Genomic DNA, 27,501 nt, shown 5'->3' on the forward strand with positions numbered 1-27,501 from the left:
CTACACAGCTACTAAACTCCATCTCACTCCAGGATAATTAATGCTTCTACATTTTCCCTCTCTACTGCTGTATGTAGTGTAGTGCTTCTCCAACATCCCAGAGATAGTCAGTCAGGGAGACCAAAGTGGCCACAGAGTCCACCGAGAGGTTAAGCCCCAAACTTTCCTAGCTCTCAAGTTGAAATCACTGATGGTGAATCACTATGGATTCTTAGTGCCAAGCAGCAAGCGTGGTGAAAAATAGCAACTGTTGTAATTCCTATTTTGATCATGTTTTTCTGTTCTCACTCTGGAAACAAAAGTATTGCTGAATTAGTACTGTTTCAGGGGGAATACTGAAATTAAAAAGAAAGAAATACGTCATTTACACAAATATACAGGTGTCTCATCCATTACTGGCCCAATTCCTTCTCTCTCTCTCTCTCTCTTTTATATATATATATACACACACACACACGCTCACGTAAGACTCGTGACAACTTCTGAGAGTTTTACTTGCACAGATGCAGGATTCTCTCCTATAGAAATATGCAGCCCAACTTAAAGACTCTGACATTTTCCAGAATTGCAGAGCAGAAAGTCCCTTCTTTATATTTCTGACATTTTATAAGACAGTAATAGCAGACCCTTTCCTGGCATTAATAATTTTAATACTGAAATGTGCATCTCTGGGTCTTTGAATTTTTCTTCCAACCGTAACAAGATACAAATTAATATAACATTCATTAGGCCTGTAAAATACGTAAACCATATCCATAATTTATGCTTCTAAAAAATTCAAAACCTAGTGAAAAATTTTATAGAAGGAGGAATTCTCTTATATATGTCCCAGAAATGAAAGCAACCTTTCAGAAGTTTTACACACTGAAGAATTTTGAAATTATTCTAGGAAATATTTCTCCAAGTTTTGACTATTAGGCAATGGTATTTACATATGATAACCCAATATATATGTCAAGTTACGTTACATACATAGTACCACTGAGAGTTAATGTTTCAATTCTTTTGTGAAAGATTAAGGCAAAAAATAGTTTAGATTAAAAACTTGCATATTATTTTCTGATTCCATCACAATATCTGGGCATTTCTACAGTGATTTAATATAATGAATCCAGAATCATCTTGGCTTTCTTCTTGAAGTAGCAGTGCTCTTGAAGGGGTCAAATTCATCCTAGAATGTAAAAGTTAATTTAAAAAAAAATTAGAGGCATTTTGAATTAAAAAGGCAGAGAATTAATATGTGAGTTGGCTAAATTAGAAGGCACACCATCTTATTCCATATTCCACTTAACCTGATTCTGTTGGCTTCTTTGTTCTCTTATTGATATAAACAGTAAATAGAATGTCCAAGAAAGCAGTAATCAGGTTGGTTTCAAAATCTGGTTGGAATAGATATTCTGAGATTATGCCAATTTCTGACATCCAGAGGAAATGTTCACTGCCAATTAGAATACCAGACTTAATGAACACTGATAATCGAATACAGTCTTGTTGGATTCTATGTATCTTTGTAATTTATATGTTTAATTTAAAGATATTTAATATGCATAAAACCTGATGTGACACTGAGAATAAAACATGAAGCACTGACATCTGTTGATGAAAAATGCTATATAAGATCTAGTTGTTATAACTGATTATAAGACTGTTCTTAGCAGATAAGACCTGTTCTGTTAAAATGCTGCCTCCATAGTAATATGACGTTCATCTTTCAACTTTTAAAACACACCTAAAATTCATTTTTAAGTTTTCTTATGTATTTTCCATAATTTGTATCAGCAGCTGAGAGAGAGAGTTCTGTCCTATTCATTTCCAAACTGCAGACTACGGCAAATAAGTTTTTAAATGAAAAAGTAAAGGTTGGATTGGCTTGGGTACGTTGGAAACATCTCATTCATGCTATAGTTATGCTGGTTTTGATTCAGAAAACACATGCTTAAATGTTGTCCTGAATAGAGACAATTTCTGCAGCTTTATTTTGAAATGCATGCAAAGATTAAGGCAAAAGACCAAAATATTTTAGACACACAGAATATTAAGAATTTAAAAGCAAGTATCTTGAATTTGTTTTTACTATATTTTCATTTTGTTAGCTAAACATTAACCATAGCTTTCATTTGCACTAAGTATCTTACAGTCGAAGGACTCTGGAAAATACAACAACCAGGTGTTCATGTACTGCAGTGATGGAAAGCAGCATAAACCCATTAGATATACTGCAACAGTACAGTGTTAGCCCCTCTTTTAGTTTCAGAACATAGGAAGAGCCATGTAATTATAAGAGCAGTGGGGGCACAGGGTGGTGATTTTGGTAGTTCAAACATTAGCATGCAGGGTTGGGAATATCTCCATGAAACATTTTTTCTTGTACATAAAGGACAAGAAAAGCAAAAGAGATGACTGGGTTTTCTTGTATGAGAGTGATCTGATACAAGAAACTGAGTGTAACGGAATGATCTGAAACTATTATTTTTATTGATTTTAATCTACAATACAGTACAGTGCAATTAAAAACAATTGTAAAGAAGTCCATATAAATATAAGTTAGAATAACAGAACGGCCATATTGGGGTAGACTAATAGTTCTTCCAGACCAGTAACCTGTCTCCTGACAATTCCACATGCTTCAGAGGGAATTAAAAGAAAAGCTCAATTTTAAATGAGTTATCCTCTGTTGTCCAGGGACAACTTCTGGCATTGAAGGTTTAGGTACATCTGGAGTATGGGGTGGATTTACTGACCTTCTTGGCTAATAGCCATTGATGGACCTATCCTCCATGAACTTAAAAGTAATTCTTTTTTGAAGCCAGTTTATACTTCTGGCCTTCACAATATCCCATGGCAAAAAGAAGAAGTTGAAAGGTGGTGTGAAAAAGTAATTCCATTAGTTTTAAATATGCAGCCTATTAATGACTCTTTAGCAAGTACACATCTTGCAACGCCAACTAAAATAATTCCTTGCAAACGTCTGCTCTCACTTTCAGGTGACATTGTAAATAAGAAGCAGGCAGCATTATCTTCCATAAATGTAAATAAACTTGTTTCTCCTAGTGATTGGCTGAACAAAAAGTAAGACTGAGTGAACTTGTAGGTTCTATAGCTTTACACTGTTTTGTTTTTTAGTGAGTGAGAATTGTATTTTGTATCTGTGTTGGAACTGAAATCAGTATATTTGAAAATATAGAAAACATCCAAAAATATTTAAATACATTCTATTCTATTATTTTTAAACAGCGTGACTGATTAATTTTTAATCACTTGACCACCCTAATATTTTGCAAAGTGATAATATGAAGTTGTAAGAATTATGACAAGAGACAATCATACGGTACTGTACCTCATCTGATTCAAAGTCAACCCCTCTAGTTACTTGGCTTTGTGAGCTCCTTCTGCTGGTTTTGGATGTGCTCGTAGACATGCTTGATGACCTTACGGGTTACAACAGGATACAATTATTATCATAGAGCAAGGAACCAGAACCAGACATTCTAAGTTTTCTCTATTTGGCCAGACAACACCTAAATAAAAATATACTGTAGTGTGTAGACCCCATTATCTTGTTAATCCAGATCATGGTGTTCATAGGCTGTTGCTAAGTGTATGAATTAGTTCTGAAAACATGTAGTAAATGAGGTTTTAGTGAAAGAATTCAGTAGTAAGGTTGTTTATGTGGCAGTCTGTTGGTTGTTAGTACAGGCAGTCCCCAACTTACGCGGATCCGACTTACGTCGGATCAGCAGTTACGAACACGGACTGCAGGACCGCGTGGTCCCGCCGCCCGTGTACTCCCGGGCAAGAAAAGCTGCTCCGCGTCTCCCTGGTCTGCAGACCAGGAAGATGCGGAGCAAAGCCGCGGAGGGGCTCTGGCAGCGGAGCAGCCCAGGCGCACCTGGGCTGCCCCCCTGCCGGCTTCCCCTGCGGCTTTGGAAAGTTGCGGAGAGGCTCGCGCAGCGGAGCCGCGGGGGAAGCTGGCAGGGGGGCAGCCCAGGCGCGCTGCGGCTGTCCCGCTGCCGGCGTCCTCAGAGGCTTTGCTCCCCGTCTCCCTGGTCTGCTGGTCTCCAGCAGATTAGGGAGACTGGGAGCAAAGCCGTGGAGGACCCGGGCGGCGGGACCGCGGTGCGTCTCGGTCCGCTGCCCGCGTCTTCCTGGTCTGCTGGGGGGAGGAGGAGCGCAGCTAGTACGCCCCCCCCCCTCCCAGCAGACTAGGCTTTTCTCCGTCGCCTGTGGCAGAGCAGCTGGGGCGCTGCCGGTTGGTCCCGCAGCGCTGCTCTGGGCGCTACTGGACCAACCCGGCAGAATCCCAGCTGCTCTGCCCCAGGCGTCCTGATTCAGCCGCTGCTGGTCAGTTTCAGCAGCGGCTGAATCAGGACGCCTGGGGCAGACCAGCTGGGGTGCTGCTGGGTTGATCCAGTAGCGCCGGATCGGCGCTACTGGAGCAACCCAGCAGCACCCCAGCTGCTCTGTCCCAGGCGTCCCCAAGTCAGCTGCTGCTGCTGAAACTGACCAGCGCTGACTACAGGAAGCCCGAGGCAGAGTTGCTCTGCCCCGGGCTTCCTGGAATCAGCCGCTGATCAGTTTCAGCAGCAGCTGACTTGGGGACGCTTGGGGTTCTTAAGTTGATTCTGTATGTAAGTCGGAACTGGCGGTCAGTTTCAGCAGCGGCTGAATCTGGACGCCAGTTCCGACTTACATACAGATTCAACTTAAGAACAAACCTATAGTCCCTATCTTGTACGTAACCCGGGGACTGCCTGTAAAGAGGAAGAGGAGTTTACACTTTCAGAAGAAATCCACTTCCAATAACCACTTCCAAAAACAACAGGAGCTGCCTTGTACCAAGACCTATTTAAAAATCTGGCCACTTATCCAGTTGCCTATTTGTGAGCAAGAAGGTGAGTGAATTGGAGAACTGAATACTTCTGAAAAACTGTCTAGTAATTCATATACTTTAAAAGATATACATGGTCTTTATCATGGCAACATACACTTACTTTCAAGTTCTTCAACTGCATTTTCTAATGCAAGTTGGTGAAAGTCTCAAATGAACAAAAAAAGGTGGGGGGAGAGGAACTCTCTAAACTACTATTCTATTTTTTAAAAGTTGAGCACATTTTAAATTAAATATTAACTTGTAAATTTTTAAAAGCGAGTTTCAGCTAATGCAACTCTTTATTGACAATCAGAGGAATATAGTGCTACAGGCTCTTTCATATATACCACTCCAGAGGGACTTACATATCCTTAAATGGCTCTTTAGCCATTTTGAAATAACTATACCAACCTTTGAGTAACTTTCGAAGCAGCAGTAAAAGAAACTTCTTCCACATCAGAGTCATCATCTATTATGTCCTGAAAAAGAACCAGTACATTTTACAGAAGGTAGTATATTATGTACTCTTTTGAGATTAAATATATAGTAACAGCTACAGTGCACAAGTTATTTTATTCTTTGTTTAATGCTTTCTAGAATGTCTAACTTCAAACAATTTAATCTGGATAAAAAACAAAAACAAAAAAGACTCTGTATGAGCTACTTGCATTCTTAAGTGCTTCACGGCTTCAAATGTAGTTTAGTGACAGAGAGTCATAGTTGATGTACATAGGTCAATGCAGTTTAAATGCAGCTCCAGCAGCTGTCCCACGATGCCCCACACTGATCGCTCTCATCATTATTTTGACCTCTATTGCCTAGGAATGATGGCGGCCAGAAGTCCCGTTTCCCCTTTTAAGACCCATGAATTTTTGAAATTCCTTTTTCTGATTGCCTGGCTTGGCAAGCATATCTAGCAGCTCTCCATTCTTGAGTGGAACTGCCCAGCTGACCATAGCATCTACATGCTCCATACACACTCTTGTCTGAAGAAGACAGAAGATATCGGATCTCCTGGATCTGTGGTGCAGGCAAAGCTTTGAGTTATATTTTAAATGTCAACATCTATGAGCAGATTTGACTTAGGGGATGTGGGAGAACTGGTACAATGGGTACCAGCAACAGTGCTGCATGAAAGCCAACAGCTGCAGCAGGCATATCGGAAGGTCAGAGAGGTCAACAATCAGTCAAGTAACATGCCACAGAGCTGCTATATTTGCAAAAAGGTACATGCCATAGCTGGAGGAGAGCCAACCACCCCTTCTCCTCTCAGAACCATGGACATCTCTGAGAAATCCAAGTCACATTCCTGCTATGAACAGCGAAGAAGTGGAAGAGAATGAGGTGTAGGAATCTGGGGATGATGTGACTATGGGCTCCAGCTGTGCAGCCAGCAAGAACCAATTTTTGACTCAGTCACAGTCCATCCAGTCAAGCACGGACAAGCCCAATACAGGGGAAGCAATGCTGGGTCAGTATGTAGTTTAATTTTAAAATTACAGGGATGGTACCCCTAAAGTAGGACACATAACTTGACTTATCCTTAATTTATTGTGCTAGAAGAGGTAGTATTACAACAAAGAGAAGCAGAGTTGCTATCTCTCCAGAGTTGGAAGAATGATGGGGAGATGACTCCGAGTAGTTTGGTTATGTACACAAGGTTGTCCTGTGATTCCTCCAGAGAGATTTCAATGAAATGTTCATGGAAGTATTCTGCAATTCTTCTTCCAAAAGGTTTCTAGGGAGGGCTGTCCCATTTCTTCCTCATGTCATTCAGCAATATATTCAGCGGGCACTATTGAAGTGCACAGAGTAGCAGCACATAGGGCTAGCTAGCTTCAGGATGCCTGCAGCAGCTGTACTCTCTCTGCCTTTGTTACCCTCAGGAATGAGATATCAGCTAAAATCACTATGCCTATTGAAAACTGTGCCAGTACTATGTACTACTAGAATCATGAAACTCAGCATTTTCCCAACCCTGGTGGGCCATGCTCACCATGGCAAGTGCTGTGACAGGGCCATGCACAAGCAATCCCAAGCAGAAGTGAGAATTAAGTGCTTAAAACTTTAGGAAAGCAAGGGAAGCAAGTTCAGAAGGTGAAACACAAAATGCTTTTGTGACTATATTAACAATGAGAACTTCGTTAAGTTTTATCTGCAGCTGCTACCATTGTGACATTCAGGGTCTCTCCCTTCACACCCACAGAAAACCTGAGCCACATGGGGGGGGGGGGGGAGAAGAAAAGCAGGACTTGGGATGATATATTCACTGACATCCTGCAACCCAGTGCTGTATTGGACAATGAGCACAGACCCTTAAGGGTGAACACAGTTGTAGGGAGACAGCTGCAAACTGGGAAGTTGATCCGATGCTCCCAGTTAGCCCTCTCTGTGAGACTCGTTTCAGCCCTATCGTACATTGCCAAAGTGTCGAAGACAGTGCACTGGACGGTGGCAAGTTGTACAGTGGGATGCTTACCCATAGTGCACCACATTCTGCAATGATACAAACACTCCCGTAAGTTCATACACTGCTGATACAAGAGCCAAGTATACACATAAGTGGTGTAGTAACTACAGACTCTGTATGCCAATTTTACTTGACTTGATAGAATTTTGTAACGCAGGCATGGCCACACACACACACACACACACACACACACACACACACACACACACACACACACACACACACACACACACACACACACACACACACACACACACACACACACACACAGTACTACACAACTTTACACATATGCTTCTCACCTCTGAGTAATTCTTAGCAGAAAAATTCCGAGATGGCTGTTGTCTTAAAGATTTAAAGGCTAAAATAAAAACAGATTAGACCACATTATATAGAAAGCATACGAACATAAGAATGGCCATACTGGGTCAGACCAAAGGTCCATCTAGCCTTGTATCTGTCTGCCGACAGTGGCCAATACCAGATGCCCCAGAGGGAGGGAACACAACAGGTAATCATCACATGATCCCTCTATGTCACCCATTTCCAGACAAACAGAGGCTAGGGACACCATTCCTACTCATCATGGCTAATAGCCATTAATGGACCCAACTTCCATGAATCTATCTAGCTCTTTTTTAAACTCTGTTAAAGTCCTAATCTCACAACATCCTCTGGCAAGGACTTGAAATGTCCACATTTCATTATCTGATCACACCATACCGTACAAGGGTCCCACCTTAACATTTTGACTGAAATGTGTTCTACTACAAAGTACAAATGAAAAGGTATGGTAAGCAGACTTGATTTAGTTTACTTTGTATGATTTCTCCCACAATATTTCAGACAAAATAGGGTTATGCTTTTCCCAGGATGATGACTGAAGGCAAAGCCTATAGCAACTAATTCTGATATTATCAACAGCTCCTATTCTTGGTGGGAAAATTATAACCCTAGAGGTTAGAGAAAACACCCACGCATACAAACTAAATTAACATTTTATTGACACACTGCAATATTCACATTACTATGCTCCTGTTTGAGAAGTCCAATTTTTCTGGACAATTTTTTGGGTTGAAGTCACGTGGTTTTAGAAATAGAGAGTTTTATTGTACTTTTTGTAGCACAAGTCAATGAAACTGAAATAAATTGTTTCCCTCTGTTCCGCCCAATGTGTATCTGAGACAAAGTGCTGGTGTGGAAAGAACCTAGAGAGATATATGTTTCAGTGTCTTGCTATATACTACTAAGAATAGGCAAGACCTGCAGTATATCTGATACTTGTAATGTGTGAATTGCGAGGAAATATTGATTTCTTAATGGTAAATATTGTATGTTTGATTCTTTTCAGTAAAAATAATCATTCTTCTCTTTACTAAAGAAATGAAATTACCACCTCTTAAAACAAAAAATAACTTCTTAGTTGCTTTCACTGAACTGTGGTGAATTTGCCTTGCTACCTTATATGAGATATAAGCTTGGCTTTGTTTAAACTGCAAACAGATAACAAAGCTGTGTTCTTTTACAGATGTTTGAGAGTAACACCTCATTGGTACAGGTTCTGAAGGGATTCAGTACTGCTACATGAACAATGCTTTTCTCTGAAACATTTCTTAACCTTTGATTCCTGCCTCATAGCTTTATTTTCAAATCAAGAAACAACTAGCTGAAAGTGCATCATAGCTTTATTTTTAATATAGTTTTGAAAGTTATCTTTTAAAATAACATCTGCCAAAAAAGGTCATTTAGTCTTTTTATAGGAACCCAACCTTTTTAATGTTAAGGAAAACGCAAAAGAGGAAGACCTGGACAAAGTGGAGAAGATCTACTGAGACTGAAGGACAACAACTAGGGTACCCCTGGAGTCAGTTAGAAGTTTTGTCTCAAGACAGAGTGAAGTGGAGGAGACTTGTAGATGACCTATGCTCCACTTGGAGTACAAGGGTTTAAGAAGAACCTTTTTAATGAATATATTTTGAAGATTATTAACCCTGTGTAATTATTTCAGAGATCCTGAGATAGAACATTTTAAAAAACTGCAACTGAAAAATGCTTTTACAGCACTTCATTTCTAAGGATCCCAATTATGATCTGAATGACACTGGATAAAAGTCTAAGTTTACTATTTTCTTTCTTCATCAAATCCTCCAGATTTACACTAAAGTAACGAAGAGCAAGATCTGGTCACGGGTCTCTAAACATAGCTTCTGTCATGATCTCTATAAAAAGCTCCAATGGTACAAAAGTTGCTGCCTTCTTTTAGTGCTTAACTATGCTTGTGCTTAACTATTACTTGTGTCATTTTCCGCCCTACTCACCAGGGCCTGAAGAGACACTTCTCGCTCAACACCTGCCTAGTCCCCTTTTATAAGAAAAAGCTTAATCACAAACCCAGAACTAGCCAATCTATTTGGGGGACACAATTTGTGATGCTTTGACAAATATATTTTTCTGGACACATTTTGTATCTGAAGGGGAAGTTCTTTGAGAAAACCTGAATTCATCAGATGGCAAAAGTACAGAGAGGCAGACCAATTAACCCCATGAATTAAATCTTCCTAAATGACAGATAAAAGTCAGGGTAGGAAAAGAAGTCAACTGAACTAAAGCGCACTAATAGTTTGCATCCCTAATTAACAGCCAAACAAAGCCCTATGTGATGGTTGAATTGGTCTACTGGAAACAAAGGTTGCATCATAAAACTTGTTAATTTCATTATGGCATTCTGCAAAAGGAGAACAATTTTAACTTACCATCTATGATAGACATGTTCTTGGTAGGTGTAGCGACATGCTTGTGAGTTCTACTGCTGTTAGACAGGTCTTGGCTAGCGATTCCTGTAGGAATAACAATCAATCAATATTTACCCCCTATTTTTCTGTTAATTATAAAATTCTAAAGCAGTGGTCTCCAACCTTTTTACACCCAAAATGACTTTTTAAATGTCAAGGCAAGCCAAGATCTATCCTATCCCTTTCCCAAGAACCCACCCTTTTCTTGAGGCCCCGTCCTCTCAGTTCTGCTCCTCTCCATCATTTGCTGTCCCCAGCCCTTACTCACTCTCACTGGGTTGAGACAGGATGTGTGGGCTCTGGGGTGCGAATGAGGGATTTGGGTGTGGGAAGGGGTGAAAGGGAGGGGGCTCCAGGCTAGAAAGTGTTGGGGTGCTGAGCAAGCCATATGCTTGTGGATGTGAGGGTGCGGGAGTTCAGGTTGGGGACTCAGGGCAGGGAGTTGGGAGTATAATGGGCTCAGGACAAAGATTTGCAGTGTGCGGATGGTGCAGTAGTGTTGTGGCAGAAGACTGGGGATGTGAGAGGCTCAGGACAGGGGGTTCCGGTGTATGATAGGCTCAGGGTTGGAATGTGTGGGGGGATGCAGGGGTGTTATGATGCTGCAGCCAGATGGCGGTTTGGCCGCAACTGGGGGCTTGTTGGCCAGGCTTTATTTTTAAATAAAATATTATGTCCAACACAAACTTTTCAGCATTGTCTTTATTTATGGGGGGTGGGGAACCTGTTTTGGGTCAGAGGTCACTGACTCACAAGGAAAAAAAAAATCAGTCACGGACCACACAAGTGAGATGCAAAAAAATCAAACCCTCCAAACCCCCCCAAACCTCATTGATGTGGCCCCGACTAAGACACCTCCCTCTGCTGGCATCCCAGCCCCATGGGGGGGAGGGTAGGTAGGACTGAGGTTCAAGGCCTTAGGCCAGATTAACTCTTTTGGGGTTCCAGGGCTAGTGGAATTTGTGGGCTTCTCTATACTCTGAGGTGGGGCCAAAAATGAGGGATCAAGGTTGCAGGACAGGGCTGCCAGTGAGTGGGATAGAGGTGGGGTTACAGAATCTGGGTGGAAAAAGGGGTACAGGAGCATGGGGGTAGGTGTCTGGCCACGAGGGTGGGGACAGAGGCAGGGTGCTGGTGGGTGTCTGGGCCAGGGTGCTGGATGGGGTCTCGCCAGGGGGCAGAAGGAGAGTGCGGGTGGGGCCCTGGTCAGGGGACAGGAACAGGGTTCTAGTGGGGGCCTGGGCAGGGTGTGGGTGGGAGCTGGGGCAGGAGTAGGGTGATGTATTGTGTCTGGCCAGGGGACAGGATGCTGGTGGGGGTTTGGGCAGGATGCTGTTAGGGATAGGGCACGGCGGGGGGGGGGGGAGGGGGAGAGGGCAGAGGAGGGAAGGCACCGGCTGGGGCAGAGGGAAGGTTGCTGGTGGAGCCCTGGGCAGAGTACTCATGGGGGTCGGGGCAGGAGGGATAGGGGGCAGGATACTCGTAGGTCTCTGGGCAGGGGGAGGAGACAGACAACTCAGCTGGTACCTGGGGATCCCGCAGCTGTGTGTCAGGTCCGGGGTCTCAGGGAGCACATGCACTGCTTCCCCCCTCCCCAAACAGCCGGCACACTTCCTGAAAAGCTGGGTCTGTCATGCCACCGGGAACTTCCTGCCCCCTGCTGCCTTCCTGCATGGGGAGGGAACGGGGAGCGGGGAAGGGAGGAGTAGGAGTTCAGGGACAGCACGCCAGCTCCAACTGCTCAGGAAGTGTGCACATTTTTCCTCCACTCCCTATGGCAGTGTCTGCTTCCTGAGCAGTTGGAGCGGACGCGCAGTCCCTGCACACCTACCCCATCCGCCCCCCTCCTGTGCATGAAAGCAGGGAGAAAGAAGTCTCCAGCGGCGCGACAGACTTGGCATTTCAGGAAATTCGCTGGCTATCTGCGGGAGGGGAAGAGCAGCGCGCATGCTTCCTGACATGCCAGCTCTGGCATAAAGCTGCGGGACTTCCCTCCACGCAGTAGGCAGCTGGCACTACCCCCATTTTCACAGGAGGTAGCGCCAGCGCAGGCTCCTTCTTGGGGTGGGAGGAAATGACGGGGGTGGGAGGGCTGGTTGCCTCGCGATCAACTGGCCATGCCCCCCCCATATCGACCAGTCGATCGTGATTGACGGGTTGGTGACCACGGTTCTAAAGAAACAAATCACCAAAAGGTCTAAAACCAAAGGTCTGCATAAACTAGTGAGCAGAAAATAGCATAGCTGAGGGAAAACAGGTGGCAGCTGAGACTAGCTACCCTATGTCCCTAAGTTGTCCTGTCACTGGAGCCTTTTTTTAAAAGACTTAACAAGGAGTGCAACTCCATTAAAGTGCACAATCAATTACAACCAGACTAGTAGGTGATTTGATATTTTTGGTTATTAAAAAAAAAAAAAAGTCCTCATTTCCAAGATTAAGACCTCTCTGCACATGGCTTCTTCAAGAGACTGCTAAACAACTACTACACAGGAGCATGGTATTTTTCCCCCTCTTTTGAAATACTGAGGTTTTGAAATTAATTTTTGTAAGTTGGAAAGACACTGCAGTAACTAGTCCAAAAACGTTGGAAATAAAAATAATATTATATTTGGAACCTGATTAAACAACAATAGCATAACTTAGGAGCACATTAAAGAAAAGGTCTTTTTGTAAAAAGGGACAACTTCTATTAACTGAAGTATAAGAATGTAAAAATACTGACCTCTTCCTCTTCGAGAGGTTCCTCTTGATGCTAAGTTCTGCCCTCTTCCACCTCTTGCCTGACCCTTTCCTCGACCTCTTCCTCTGCTGGATGGTACAGTGCTGCCAGCATCTGAATCATCGTTTTTTTGTTCTGATGCTCCCATATCCATAAGATCATCATCGCTAGAGCCAGAAGCAAGACCAGCTTCATGAGATCGAAGAGCTCTAGCCCTGGTCATAGCCTGAAAGAAGTTATACAGAATATTTAATTTTAATAGTAAAATGAACCAGGGTGAAATTGGTGACATGTTTATAAGTACTCAGATTTAGGGTCAAATTCAATGGTGATGGAAGTCAGTCAGAAAACAGATGCCACTTTCCTAGTCATTTTGATGCAGTTCCAATTTGCATATTAAGCCAAGACTGAATGGGAATGAAGCATTTTATAAACAAAGAACTTTTAAAAAAAACGTTATACCAAATTGTGAAATGCAATACCAAGTCAACCAATCCACAACAGAGAAAACAGCTTTCTCCAAGAGGTAATATGCATATTCGTCCATTAAATTCAGCAAAAACTGAGTAAGAAAGATGGCCATTAAGGCTTAATACAAGAAAAGAAAAGGGAGACAGTATCTGAATAGCTCAGCAGTTTCTACACACCCAAGTACTGTGATTTCTGTTTTTTAAAGGAGAGAGAAAACAATTTTCATTTCCCTTTCATTGTGTCTTTATCTCACTTCTCCTCTGAAATAAAGCAGGAATGTAAGCGACTAGACGACTACCCAATAAGCATAAGCTTATTGGATAGTCGACCAGTCCCTCACCTAGTAGCTTCCCCCCACTTGCTGCTTCTATCAGGCTGGGGGGAACCGATTTAAAAGCCTATCGGCTCTTAATACATTTAAAAGGCTGGTGCGCAGCAGGTGGAACTCGGCATGAGTTGGGGATCAGCTGTCCCAGCTCACGCTGGATCCTCCCCCGCTGTGCTTTCTGCTTTTTAAATGTATTAAGAGACTCTTAATACATTTAAAAGGCAGAGCCACAGTGAGGTTAATTCCCAGGGTTGGAAGCTAACCCTGCTGCCACTCCCCCGCTTATCAACTAGTCGATGGAATTTCCATCAACTAATCGATTAGCTGATTATTCTAGGGATGTTACATTTAGGTTAAAGATGTATGGGATCTTGAATGAGGGGACTCAATCTTTTTTAAAAAGAAATAAATGTTAAGAGTCCAATTATCCTATCACTTACATCTGTGTAAGTTCATTGAAATAGTTAGATGAGAAGAACCATACTGAAAGTTAATTTGGCATTTCTAGATTTCCACTAGACCTTGTCTGCACTGTGATCCCCTGGTCCATATTCTAATTTATAGTTAAACTAAGATTTAAGTTTATGTCAAAACACACAAGACATGGGTGCTATTATTATGGTCCTTACAATTATTTGACTTTAATGTCCACTAACTTTCAATGGGACTTAGCATCCTAAGTCATTTAAGAATCTTTGAAAATTTAGTCCACAAAAAAGTACAGGGCATAAGAAGAATTTAGTCCACAAAAAAGTACAGGGCTAGCTTCCCATCTACACTATAAATTAGAACTATAGGACACAAAAAGGCCTAACTTGGTAGTATTTGTTCTTTTTACCTCACTAGCCTGAAGCACACTTGTCATGGTCATGAGGGATAGCCAGCAGCCTGGAGACTAAGGGCTTAGCTGTACCTAAGCCAGGTAGCAGTCAGCCAATAGAATTGCAGATAGGGATTTCAAACTGGGACAAAGGATTTTTTGTTTTTTCCCTCCTTTGTCTCTGGGCAGTTTCTCTCCAGATATTGAGGGGAACAGACAAAATGTCTCTCTCCAAGAAAAGACTTTTCACTATCTGTAAGTAGGGCAAAGTTTAGATAAATCCGTTCGGTTTTATTGTTTTATGGTTTGGGAATGGGAATCTGATGTCTGTATTTAGAAACAGGTTTTTCTCTCTTTTGTAATTAAGTTTTGTTCCCCATGGAAAAATTCCCCGTGAGTTTATTAATTGGTGGCTCTTACCATTTAGTCAATCCAGCTATGCTTGTAACAGGAGTATTGTGGTGATATTAAAAGTTCTTTCTTTTTTATTAACCTGGTATTGTGTGTCCTGGTTTTATTTTAGGGCTGAGATTTCCCAAGTGATCTCTTCCCTGGTTTTCTTACCATTACTTGGGTAGTGGCAGCAGATTTTTATCCCCAAAATCTAGGTTTTTAAGATTTTGGAGGGGAAGTTTTATGCCAGAGCCTGGAAAGATAAGGTTCCGGGGTACTTTTGCAGGCCCCCACTTTGTCATTCATCGTGCCAGAGTGGGGATTTAGCCTTGGCAACACTTTTACAGCTAGAGCTCAGCACTGCCCATTGAAAGGACTTGACTACACAACCCCTTTAGTTCACTGAAAGCTGCAGTATAAATCTACCCTTCACTAGCCTGCCACATGCTATGAATCTGTGTGGATGCTGCTGCTTTGCACTAGGGAACTTCTTGTAATCTTTATTCCGGTTTCAAAGCAGGACAGATCAAAACACATACTAGGGGAACTTTAAGCACAGCTAGCCTCTTGTGGAGTAGATTTATATTGCACCTTATTGCAAACTTAAGTATTGATTTTGACAAATCTAGAAGTTACCAGAAATATCTGATTCTATGGTGGTGAACCCAACTACATGTTGCTCAAATAGACATTTTCCTTTTTATAAATAAATGGACATTAGATTCTGAACAGCTCTGCAGAAGGACTAAAGAAAAACTGAGATGTGATCTCCTTCACCTCACACACTCCTGAATAAAGCACCTCAAAAAAACCCAACCCAAACCCATCATATGCTTCCACACACTGGAAGAAAAATAAATCAAGAAATTTACCTTTTTAAAAAACGTATTCATATAAGCTACAACACTGTCAACATTTAGATTCTAATATCTGCCTGAAATTTAGTTCATCAATAGGGATATTGATTTACTGCTTCTGGGACTGCTCTGGCACTCATAACCGAGTTGAAATTTGCAATTGTTTATCTAAATCTTATGGATCTGAGGTTGGTTATTTTGATGGCGCTGTCTCCCAAACAATGCTAGTCATATGTATGACTGGATAAGTAGCTCCTGTTAGGCCATTCTTTTGTGGTCTGTGTGTTTCATAAATGTACCCTGCATAAATGAAAAATACTTCACACTGGACTTTTGAATAAATTCTATGCTTCAGTATATCTCCTTAGCTATGCAGCACTAAGCTGCTGTCAAAAAACTGAAAAGAAATCTAATATCCTTCTGTGAAACAAAAACAAAAAGCCTCCCCAGTAATTGCAAAACCATTTACATAAAGTGTCAGTTTAATAGATTCCAGGACTTCACTTACTAGGCATCTTAATGTAGGTTTTATGCATGCGATTATGTCCCAGGAAGAGAGTCCATATAAGCAAATTATACATGGTAAAGTGGATATTTATGTTTGAATGTCTTTACAATTTACATAATTATTGATAGTTGCTTAATTATCATGCAACTAACTGAGGGTATGTCTACACTACCCTCCTAGTTCGAACTAGGAGGGTAATGTAGGCACACCGCACTTGCAAATGAAGCCCGGGATTTGAATTTCCCGGGCTTCATTTGCATAAGCGGGGAGCCGCCATTTTTAAAACCCCGCTGGTTCGAACCCCGTGCAGCGCGGCTACACGGGGCTCAAACTAGGTAGTTCGGACTAGGCTTCCTATTCCGAACTACCGGTACACCTCGGTACACCTCGAGGTGTACTGGTAGTTCGGAATAGGAAGCCTAGTCCGAACTACCTAGTTCGAGCCCCGTGTAGCCACGCTGCACGGAGTTCGAACCAGCGGGGTTTTAAAAATGGCGGCTCCCCGCTTATGCAAATGAAGCCCGGGAAATTCAAATCCCGGGCTTCATTTGCAAGTGCGGTGTGCCTACATTACCCCGCTAGTTCGAACTAGCGGGGTAGTGTAGACATACCCTGACTGATGCATAAGCTTGTCTTCTACATGGGAGCTGTTTAGTTTGGCCCAGATGAACAGCAATATAATCTGGAATTTTTACCTTTTTATCTTTTCTAAATAAACTCTGGTGGCTTTATAGAGATAAAAACAATAAAAAATATTATTTATATAGTTATCTAAAGGGAACTGTAAACCAAACATCCAGACTCAGAATATGTTTTCTGTTTGATTTTTCAACCAGAAGCATGCTGTGACTTTGAGGACACTCAATACACAAAGATATTTTCGGGTGATTTGCAAATCTGCATCCAACACAAGATCATGTGGGACCTGTCAGAAATCAATAAGACTTGTCACGGAATTCTCTCATCCTTCTTAAACAATTAGGCCTGGATGATACAGAATGTATCTATGATGTATTCTATTACACACCCATAGAAGACGACAATCCTCTACTCATGTAACATCAATATAGACATATATCCTGTACCCTACATTTGTGTTTTATGGGAATTACCTCACGAACTTCCTCATCCTCCTCTTCAATATTCTCTTTTCTGGTCTCCCTAAATTTTCGCACCTAGATCACAATAATATAAAATATACAATCAAATTAGTAGTTTGTACTGTACAATATCCGAAGACACAAAAATGCCAAGAAAAGTATTCCTGTTTTTAAACTTAGATTTTTTTCTAAAAATCAACTGAATGCCTGTTCTTTTTACTGGATTTATTTTTAACAGGAATAGAACAGCATTTTCACTGTTCAACCCTTTGGCAGGAAGGCTTTGCTAATTGTAATGAGCAACAATTACATTACCAGGTACAAGCAATACATTTGAGATATCTTTGTAATAGGGAGGCTCCAGAATACATAAGATTTAGCGAAACCTCTTTTTTAGAAGCAAATAAGAAAAATCAAGTAATATAGAACAGTCTGACTGAGTCCATCCCTTAGTAAAAAGAAACCACTACCAGAGATTCAGGGCTCAAAGCATGTCTGCAGTACCACTGCTGCTTACTGGCATGATTAGATATTGGCTCATACCCAGCAATGTGCATCTTTAGAAAAAGAAAATCTTGCGGCTGGTGCTATTCTCAGAGAATCCAAAGTAGCATGAGAGCAAAGGATGCCCAACAACATGTTCAAAGGCCATAGGAGGAAGAGAAGCCAACATTGCAGCCAACGAATCTCATATTTCATGAAATGAGAGCACTAAAGCTCAGCACCAGCTGAAAACACACTTGATATGAGGTGGAAAGGAAAGCTGGTGGATCACTTTAGATGGACTATATAGGCAAAAGGCATCACTATCTAATACTGCACAGTGTTAAACAAGGTCCTGGGCTTAGTTTACAGAAACCTTAACTTGTTTAGCACTATAGCAAACACAGTATTAAAAATCCTCTTACATTTTTATTAGACACACACAAAAAGAAGGTAAAATATTTCAATTGCTTTAACTGTTTATTAAATAAGGTTTTCATTTTAGTAGCATCTCTTATTCTTTCCCTTTAGAAGTAGACAGTAAACAACAGAAAAGCTCCACTGAAGTGGTGATGTCACCCAGATTCCTTTTTCTTCTTTGTCTTTTGGTCAGGACACCTCTCTAGATCATGGTAATGAAGTACTGAGGTCCCAGAAAAATAGAGGGGGTGACAGCCAGAATGGTGAAGCTCAGTTGCAATAGCTTTTATTTTTCCCTCCTGTTTCTCTTTTTTTGTTTCATGAGCTTTTGTGGGCAAAATCATCCATGAAAGTTCATGATTCTATACAGTTTGGTTAATCTCCATAGTAGAGCCATAAGACTACTTGTTTTTCAAGTTACAGACTAACAGAGCTACCCCTTTGACACTTGAATTGTCAACTCAACTGTGAGAAGTCAGTAAGATCAACTATGACAAGAGATGCATAGTGCAAGTGTGACAGACAATGGGTTAACAGAGTAACAAGAAGTAGTGGGCTATGAAGAAGTACAGTAAATGCCAGAAAAAAACAAGTGTAGAAGTGAGTAATAAAGAAGGGAAATAGAAGTGAAAGTAAGAAGGAGATGAAAGAGAAAAAGAAATGGAGAGAGAAAACTGGCATCATAGATATGCATCTAGACCCACTGCTTTGTTTAAAATAAAAATCTTCAAGTCAAACTAAGCAACAAGCTGCTGCTGTTTTAACCAATGGTCAAATCTGCCACTGGCATGAGCAAGTGCAACTCCAAATATTATTGTTAAATGCCAGTGGTCAATTTTGTGCTGAGCTTAAGGTACATGTGGCCTACACTTAACAAATGACAAATCTGTGTACATGTGGGTATATGCACAAGATTCTATTATGAACAATTAGAAGATTTACCTGGTGTTGCTCAGATCCTTAATTCAAATTAATATTTGTTTTTTTGGAAAATAAAATGAAAATCATAGAACCATAGAATCCTAGGGTTGGAAGAGACCACAAGAGGTCATCAAGTCCAATTCCCAAAAGTCTGACGCTCCAACAACTGAGTTAGCCAACCTCACAATGTACATTCTTCATTTAAATCACTGCTCTGGGATGGGGATGGGATCGAGAGGTTCAGTATGCAGCTGCCCTGGGGTGAGAGGACTACCGTAGCATTCTGGGACCAAGCGAGAAGCACCTGTCCACAACTGTTGCAGCTCCAGTGGACACAGGCTGAGTGGACACAGGCATGACCCCTGGCTGAGGCTGGTCCAGGTTCGTCTGCCCTCTGTACTCCTCAGCCAGAGTGAGGAATGCAGCAAACCACACTTTCCCCTTGCTCCCCGACAAAGGGGAACAGCCAGCAATGTACCCTGTCACGGAGGTGTGGAGAGTCACCGGGCCTTGCACTCACATCTGCAGCCAAATGTGACTATCAGACAACAGGTAGAATAGAAAGTATATTGGTTCACAGGGATACAGTATAGAACAGACTTGTTAGCACAGGAACCAGAAGCAGTCAGTACAATCCATCTGGAAGAGGGGGCAAAACCAGGGCTCTGGCCCCCCTCCCTGTATCCCAAGCCAGACAAGACTAACTCACACTCAGCAAGCAGTTCCATTCCTGCAGGCAGCCTCGCCTCCTCCTTTTTCCAGATTCCTTGGAAAAAGGTGTCACCTGGCCACACACCCCTTCCAGGCTCAGGTTACAAGAGAGCTTAGGCCATGTGAACATGCTGGCCATAGCATCCTCTCTGAATGAGTCACACCCAGAATTCCCATCCCCATAGTAGTGCAGTGCCCAGGGAAACTGAGGCACACACACATTACACAGAATGGTACAGGACAGTAGAAATCACATGCAACACAACAAGTGAACAGAGTGAATGCTATCCCGGCTTTGTGTCACTTGTCCACAGCCACTACAGCTCCAGTGGGCACAGCTAGGGGAGGGGTGAATGACCCCCGGTTGAGGTTGGTCCAGGTCCGTCTGCTCCCCAGCCAGAGTGTGGAATGCAGCAAACTGCACATTCCCCTTGCTCCCTGACGAAGGGGAACAGCCAACTATGTCCCTATATGAATCAGAACAAGGGGGAGCTTCACTTCCCCCTACCCTCCGAAAAGGGTGCCTGGGGGTTGGGAGGCTAGGGCAGTCCCCTGGAGACAGGGTAGAAAGTGGGGCACCCCCACTCAGCCCCTTTTACCTGCCTGGTGATTTTTGTCTCTTTTCTAGATGGTTTTATGAAAAGCGATCCCATTCCAGGAACATCCCATTTTCCTCACACCACCAAACCCTTACCTCGCTTTAAGTTATGATAAGAAGCTGAATTTGGAGGAGGCTGTATACTGGTTTAGAAGATCTTGAGCAGATACAGACAAACTCAAATATATAGTAGATTAAAATACTATATAAAATGGAGTAAGAAGCAACATATCAGATTACAAGATACAATTTTAAAAATAGATTAAGCTACTTTTAAGCTAAATATTTAACTTTTTTGTGTGCTCGTGAAAGTGAAGGAATGAGGGGATTGGCTAGAGAAAGGTGTTGTGCAAGCTTCAAAACATCCACAAAACTGTCAATAGACCACAATATTGAGCTACAATCTAGGTTGCACCTAATTAGAAGAACAGAGTAATTTAGTACCCACCTCCTCATCTATTTTTGCCTCCTCTGCATCAGTGTGACGTTCCTTAAGAAACCGCTGTGTTTTTTCTAATTGAAATTTCACCAACTCTTCTATAGCATCTTTCTCTTCTTTGTCAACAAACTCCTGCACTGCTTCACCCATTCCTCTTTCAGTCAAGAGTGAAAGTTGTACTTTCTTTAAAAGATAGAAAGGGGCAGACATTAAAAAACACTTCCCTCAAACAGCAATATTTACTCCAGAATGTTATATTATTCTTCAGAAAAGAGAAATACACAAAAATATTTAAAGATGTTAGTCAAAGAATTGGATAACACCAGGAAAAGCTGAATAATAGTCGCTCATCAAGAATCTTAGCTTTAAAGAATTAATGTTATGTAAATCAAATTAAGATCTAATAAGCTAAAAAGCATTATGATTAGTGATGACAGAAGAGAGTAAAATACATCTCACAAGTGAATCATTTACATGGAGAAAGCAATAATGCCAATCTTACTGCATTTCTTCATGACTAAAATGAAGTAAACTACATTTACATTTATTTTTGTACCTCAAATGTGAAATAAGTCAAGTCTGTTACTAAATAATATTTTAGCAGCACTCTTCTATCTGTACAACATGAAAACAAAAAATGTAACCATTAAAATATGTGACTAGATGCTGGGAAATCAGAAAGAAAATTATTTGTCTATTATAGATATAATAGAATTCACTTCACAGCAACCTGTTGGCTCCCATCAAAAAGTTGCTATTATCCAGATGTTGCCAATATGTAGAAAGCACTGTTTTCAGGGGAATACACAAAAACCAAGTACAGAACAGTAATACATTGTACAATTATGAAACCGCTTATTCACTTTGAGGACAAACGAAAAAACTAAACACTGATACACAGGAATGGATACGCTGTATAGTGCGCCAACTCCACATACAGAAAACGTATGAAATCTCCACTTGCTAAGTACCACAATGATAAAGAAAAAGCATTTAAAAATTAAAATTTAAGAAACACTTACAATTTCTCTGTATGCTGAACTATACTGTTTCTGCAGTGCTCGTGTGCCACAAATAAAAGTGGACAAGATATTTTACTGCAAAGGTCTTAAAAGTTGTCCCTTTCTACTGTTTGCCATCTCCACCCATAAATCCATCTCAGTTTTGCACGCAGTTTCAACAGTTCTCAAAGCCACAACTCTGGAATAACCTGCAAAAAACATCCACCAGCTGCTCTGTGAGGGAAGCCTCTTTGGATTCACCATATGATGCACGATTCATGATGCCCTTGTGCCTTATTGGCCTATTGACACTTTACAACCACTATAATTTCCAGAAGTTCAGCATCAGAAACCTCACCTTCCATCTCCAATCAACTATCGAACTCAACAACAGCTTTAAACGCCTCTCCTGTTAGAATTTATAGGAACAGAAATATTGGCCAGCATATCGATGTACACAAGCCATCATTTTCAGTTATTATTATAAGCTCTCCCTTCCCAATGCCACTTAGAACAGTCTATGGGAGAACAGCAACCCAGGACTCCTTAGCGATGTGAAGTGCGTTTATAAATATTAGGGTTTTTTTTGTTTGTTTTTAACAACATACACTATTTGTAGATTTGGGTCAACACCAAAGAAGCAATGATGCACACAGTTCATTGGCTACATGATCAAGGCTTCATCGGAGCAAGAATTTTAACACAAAGTGTGATAGCTTTACATCAGCTGAATGTGCTAAGCAATGTCAATAAGAGGCACATCTAGCGATCTTGTGCCAGAGGTTCCCTGTTCCAGTTCTTAAGCAACTTTTCAAGGAGCAAACTTGTCATCCATCCATACATTGGCCGAGTTTCTGTAGATCACAGGCAGCTCTGAGTGGTCCTTAGAGAAGCCTGGGGGATTTGCCCTTTCTGATCATTATAGGCCATTTCTCTGTCCCATCCATGTTTGTATAACACAGCAATATGATGTGGTATATAGCTTTTTCACATTCCTGCAACCCCTTCTGTCAGAATGCCAAGGCCTCTGCTGGGAATGCCCTGATAAAAGAGACTAGTCAGCACTAAAGATTTCATGTATATGAAACTACTTGAGAATGCTGTGTAAGGTATCTGTCTGCCATGCTCTTACAACTAAGCCATGCTGTCGTGGACTTTCCAACTAAGCCATCTGCAGGACTGAACTTCTCTGCTACCAGTTGACTCACTTTCTGTTTCAGAGAGATGAGCATTTTGTCCAAGCATATGCTGAAACCAGAACCACAGGTCTTCACCAACATCTGTTTCCTTCCCATAACACTGACATTTACAGCCTCAGTACGTGCTGTTCCTGGTAAAGGTTATGGCTGTTTGAAAGCATAACTTGGATTTTGGAGACATCAAACCTTTCAGCCATTCTTACATGCATAGGACAGTGATCACGCAGGGCCTCTAGCAGCCAAACTCTATTGACGAGAGATAGGCACATGCTTTTGGAAACCATGGCACACAGAAGTTTAGCTGTACATGCTCAGAGCCTGGAAGCTGATTATAGGATGGACCTCTCCTCTAAAACAGTTGCTACTTCAGTGACATACCAGTTCCTAACATCCAAATCCACGGATGATAATAGAATGAACTGGTTCCTGGCAATATGTTTCCATTAAATGGAAGATGTTATTCTCATGGTTGCTATATAGCAGAATCTATAGTATTTAGAATTATTAAAGAAAGTTGTAAAAATTACACAACAGTTAATATTGTGTTCTAAATTATCAAAAGCTCCCAACAGTGGAGGTTTGTAATTTTTGTAAACATCGGTAATTCCTACTAGTTTTGTCAGACAGAATATAGCTGCAACTGTTGATTAAACCAAAATGTAGAAATTACTAATGTTATTTTTCAATTTTTTTTCCAGAACAGTCAGCTCTTTAAAGCCGTATACCTATTTCCAAGCAAGGATACTGACTTTTGAGTAGCATGCTTTCTTCTTTAGTCTGTTGTAATGATGCAATAAATGTTCTTACTTAGGAACATAATGTGTGCTTAATTTATTTTCAAGTCTTTCAGCTGCCCCGTAAGATGCTATTTTGTAACACTTGTTAGAAGCAGTGGAGCCTTTTCTACTGAGGAACAGTTAGATAAATTTTAAAAGGTACCTACATAGCTATTAAAATAAAGTGTTAGTTGAAGCAAATGCATCAGCATTACACTTAGAACTGTCATTTTAAAGACAGTATTATTTCTGACATTCAGTAAACTCATATAAATGTATTAAAATAGGAAGTTTGTCACTAAATGAAAAAGCTATTACTGTAATTAAAGAAAACAAATGCAATAGCAAGCAATTATAATAGGACAGTGGTCTCCAAACTTTTTAAGCACAAGATCACTTTTTGACTTTAAGTGCAATCCAAGATCTACCTCAAACCCAAATACCCTTGCCCCTTCTCCTTTGTGCTCCTGTGAGGGCCCCGTTCCTGCTCATTCCATCCTCCCTCCCCTGTCCTTCCTCACTTTCAACAGTCTGGGGCAGAGGGTCTGGTCTTCGATTAAGGAATCTGGAGTATGAGAGGGGCTCTGAGCTGAGCCTGGGTCTGGCAGTTGGGGTACCAGAGGGGTTTCTAGGTACAGGCTATGGGAGGGTGTTAGGATGTAGAGGTGCTTGGGGCTAGGGCAGGCACTTGGGGTGCAGAATGGAGTTCATAACTGGGGTAGGGTTTCGGGATGTGGGCACCAGGTGGGCGCTGCTTACTTCAGGTGGCTCTTTGGTGGTGATGCAGTGGGGCTAAAGCAGGCTCACCCCTGTCCTGACTCTGCACCACTCCCAAAAGCAGCCAGAAAACTCCATCCCAAGTCCTGTTGTTCCCCCTCTCTGCTCTGTGGAGACAGGATACAGGGTGGGAGTGGAACACCTTGACATCAGCACCCCCTCTTCTTCCTCCCCTGCCCTGCACAAAAAGCAGAGGCTCCTGAGGGGACAGCTCCAAGGCAAAGGGCAGGAGATGTGCAGCAGATGTGCAGCAATTGGGGGAGGGGAAGGGCAGTTGAAGTGCTGGATTGATAACTTCGTGGCCAAAGCTGTCAGGATCACCTGTCTGAGGCGCCAAGATCTACTAGTAAATCCCGATCTTCTGGTTGGTGACCACTGTAATAGGACATAAAAAACTTCCAAAACTGTGTTAAATACATAATCCTCTTAGTCTCACAGAACTTTCTAAGATGAAAGGGAAAGAACCCTATAGCTACTTGCATTAACCCCATTGGTAGTCTCTAAGGACCCAAGTCTTGCAGAATCAAGAATTATGGGCCTAATTCTTACTCATGCACTTCAGAGCAACTACTGTCATAAGTTCTAGACATACGAATGTCACCTAGAAATAGAAAGTGTAAAGTCCTAGCACCTTAATAAGAGTTTCTGACCTAACGTAACTTATACTTGGGGGAGGGGGAGGGGGGAGAGAATGAATTACAGCAGTACTTAAGCACCAACAAACAAGAAAGCAAGCAAAACAAACAGCCCCTGCCCCAAAGAGCTCACAATTTAAAAATCAAGAGATGGATATAGACAGAGTACAAGGAAACAATGAGCCAATTTTGATCAACATAAGGCTCAGCCCAGAGCCTAACCGTTGTCATGTTTTTTGTTGATCTCAAGGCACAGGAAAATTTTGAGGAGGATTTTGAAGGAGGGTAAGTCATTAGTTTTGTGGATGTTTATGGAGAACTCCTCCTGAGTGTGAAAAGCAGCATGAAAAGGGAACACAAAATGGGAAATGGATACTGGCACCACAGGCTGTTGAGAGATGAAAAAGTTAACATCTCAATAACCAAAAAAAGATTGTTGGAGATATTTAAGAGCAGGTTAGAAAGACGCCTGTCAGGGATGATCTACACAGTGCTTGGTCCTGCCTCGAGGGCAGGGGATGTACTCGATGGCCTCTCGAGGTCCCTTCCAGTTCTATGATTCTAGAGAAGATGGGAATATGCCATGAAGGGCCTTGAAAATTAACACAAGTAGCACTATCCACTGTAACCAAGGAAGGAAGTAGTAGGGATGGCTTGAGGGGTGGAACGGAGAGTTTAGGAGCTAAGTTCCCTGTAAGCTGCGCAACTGTGCAGTTCGTTAGTGAGCCCTGCGCTGAGACTCCAAGCTTCTGTGCAGGGACGGAGCTCAGCTGACTGGCAGGGGGAGCTTGGGGAGTCCCATCTGTGGTGGGGGGTGAAGGGGAGAAGAGAGAGGGGCATAGGCAGAAAACTAGCACTCTTTTCAAGCCTCCTGGGCTGGGAAAGAGATTGAGGGGGAAGCTGACGGAATGGGGTACATGGGAGAAAGAGGGGGTGGGTAGGTGCTGGCACTGGGGTGAAGTGGAAGTAGAGTTTGTTTGGGCTGCGTGAGATGGGGGAAGGTGGAGAGCCTGTTGTGTTCCGACTTCCAGCTAGACTGCTGGTGCCTGCAAATTTGAGAAGGATGATTTTATTCCAGCTCTCAGCTGGGGTGGGGGAGCAGAATGCATAGGGTTTGGTGGGGGAAAGGTGGGCAGGTGCTGGCCTCTCTGTGCAATGAGATGTTTGGCATGTCTTGACTCGCTGCAGTCCAGATTGCAGTCCTCTCCGTCTGGCTGGGCTGGATGAAAAGGTGGAGGGGAAAGAAGGCTACATGGGGGGAGGGCGTGTGTGTGTGTACCAGGACATTTGCATGATTACATTTCAAAAAAAGTTTACATAGGGGTTAATGGTTTAAGGTAAGAAAGAAAAAGATTTTTTTAACAGAATTTTTGGAGTGTTGCATATACAGCCGCTCCCTGAGTTACAAACAAGTTACGAACCAACATTTAGATCCGCATTCATGACCGCTTTGGTCGTAAGTATGGATGGTCATAAGTGGAGGTGGTCGTAACTCAGGGAGTGGCTGTATCTAAAACTCTGATCTTAATGATTTTTTAAAATCCCGTATTAATTAGTAATACATGGCATACTGTTGCATTAAAGGTCAGATCTTTGCTATGTGGTCGAGTTCTGGATTTTGAGAGTCAGAAGTAGCAAGTACTAGGTGTGATGTTAGTTGTTTTGTAGGATGACACCTTGTTTACAAGGTCTTTGAAACATGTATCTATCTACAATCCCTGAAGCCATGTGTTGATTTGTTCTGGGGCTTCTCTTTGGTGACACACACAGTGAAAGTTTCAAACCAGAACTTTTATCTGTTTTTACAGGTCTGTGTTTCACTTGTTCTTATGTAGCAATGGTGTCCGACCACTTCTGAAGCACTAACCACTATAGTGAACTAGCCACACTCAACCAGCCAAATAGCCACATGTGGCTACCATGTTGGAAACCACAGTTGTATAGCAGGGATTCTAAACATTTCTCAGAGAAACTGTTTAAACCTTAGTGAATGTATTTTACTCTCCTTTCCAGTGTCAGTAAATATTGTATTAGTATTTGCAAGGATAGCATGACTATTTCTCAGAGATATGCTAAACTCATAGATTTGTTTAGCATCTTAAAGCTGAGCTATACGTGGATAATATGGATTTTGGTGTGTTTACTAGCTTGAGTTGTTAGAAAATATATACACATGTACTCCAAGGGTAATGTTAATTTTCTTTTTTATTTGA

At 41.9% G+C, this 27,501-nt stretch overlaps 1 protein-coding gene across 5 annotated transcripts in view; it reads right to left on the reverse strand.

Moving 5' to 3' along the window:
• Nucleotides 1–436: 436 nt before the first annotated feature.
• MRE11 (MRE11 double strand break repair nuclease) overlaps nt 437–27,501 on the reverse strand; it is a 55,930-nt gene continuing 28,865 nt past the window's right edge. For 4 of the 5 annotated variants that reach the window (XM_075919365.1, XM_075919364.1, XM_006134410.4 and 1 more), the window contains 8 exons: nt 20,910–21,083; nt 17,341–17,403; nt 12,855–13,077; nt 10,094–10,177; nt 7,643–7,701; nt 5,282–5,349; nt 3,338–3,428; nt 437–1,171 (listed from right to left, as the gene is read on the reverse strand). In XM_075919365.1, coding sequence (XP_075775480.1) covers nt 1,118–1,171; nt 3,338–3,428; nt 5,282–5,349; nt 7,643–7,701; nt 10,094–10,177; nt 12,855–13,077; nt 17,341–17,403; nt 20,910–21,083 — 816 coding nt within the window. In that variant the 3' untranslated portion in view covers nt 437–1,117. Of the gene's footprint in view, nt 1,172–3,337; nt 3,429–5,281; nt 5,350–5,389; nt 7,367–7,642; nt 7,702–10,093; nt 10,178–12,854; nt 13,078–17,340; nt 17,404–20,909; nt 21,084–27,501 lie in introns of those variants that run through there. The other variant, XM_075919366.1, reaches the window with a different exon arrangement.

This window comes from Pelodiscus sinensis, chromosome 1 (genome assembly GCF_049634645.1).
Source record: "Pelodiscus sinensis isolate JC-2024 chromosome 1, ASM4963464v1, whole genome shotgun sequence".
In the NCBI taxonomy this organism is placed as follows: Eukaryota; Metazoa; Chordata; order Testudines; family Trionychidae; genus Pelodiscus; species Pelodiscus sinensis.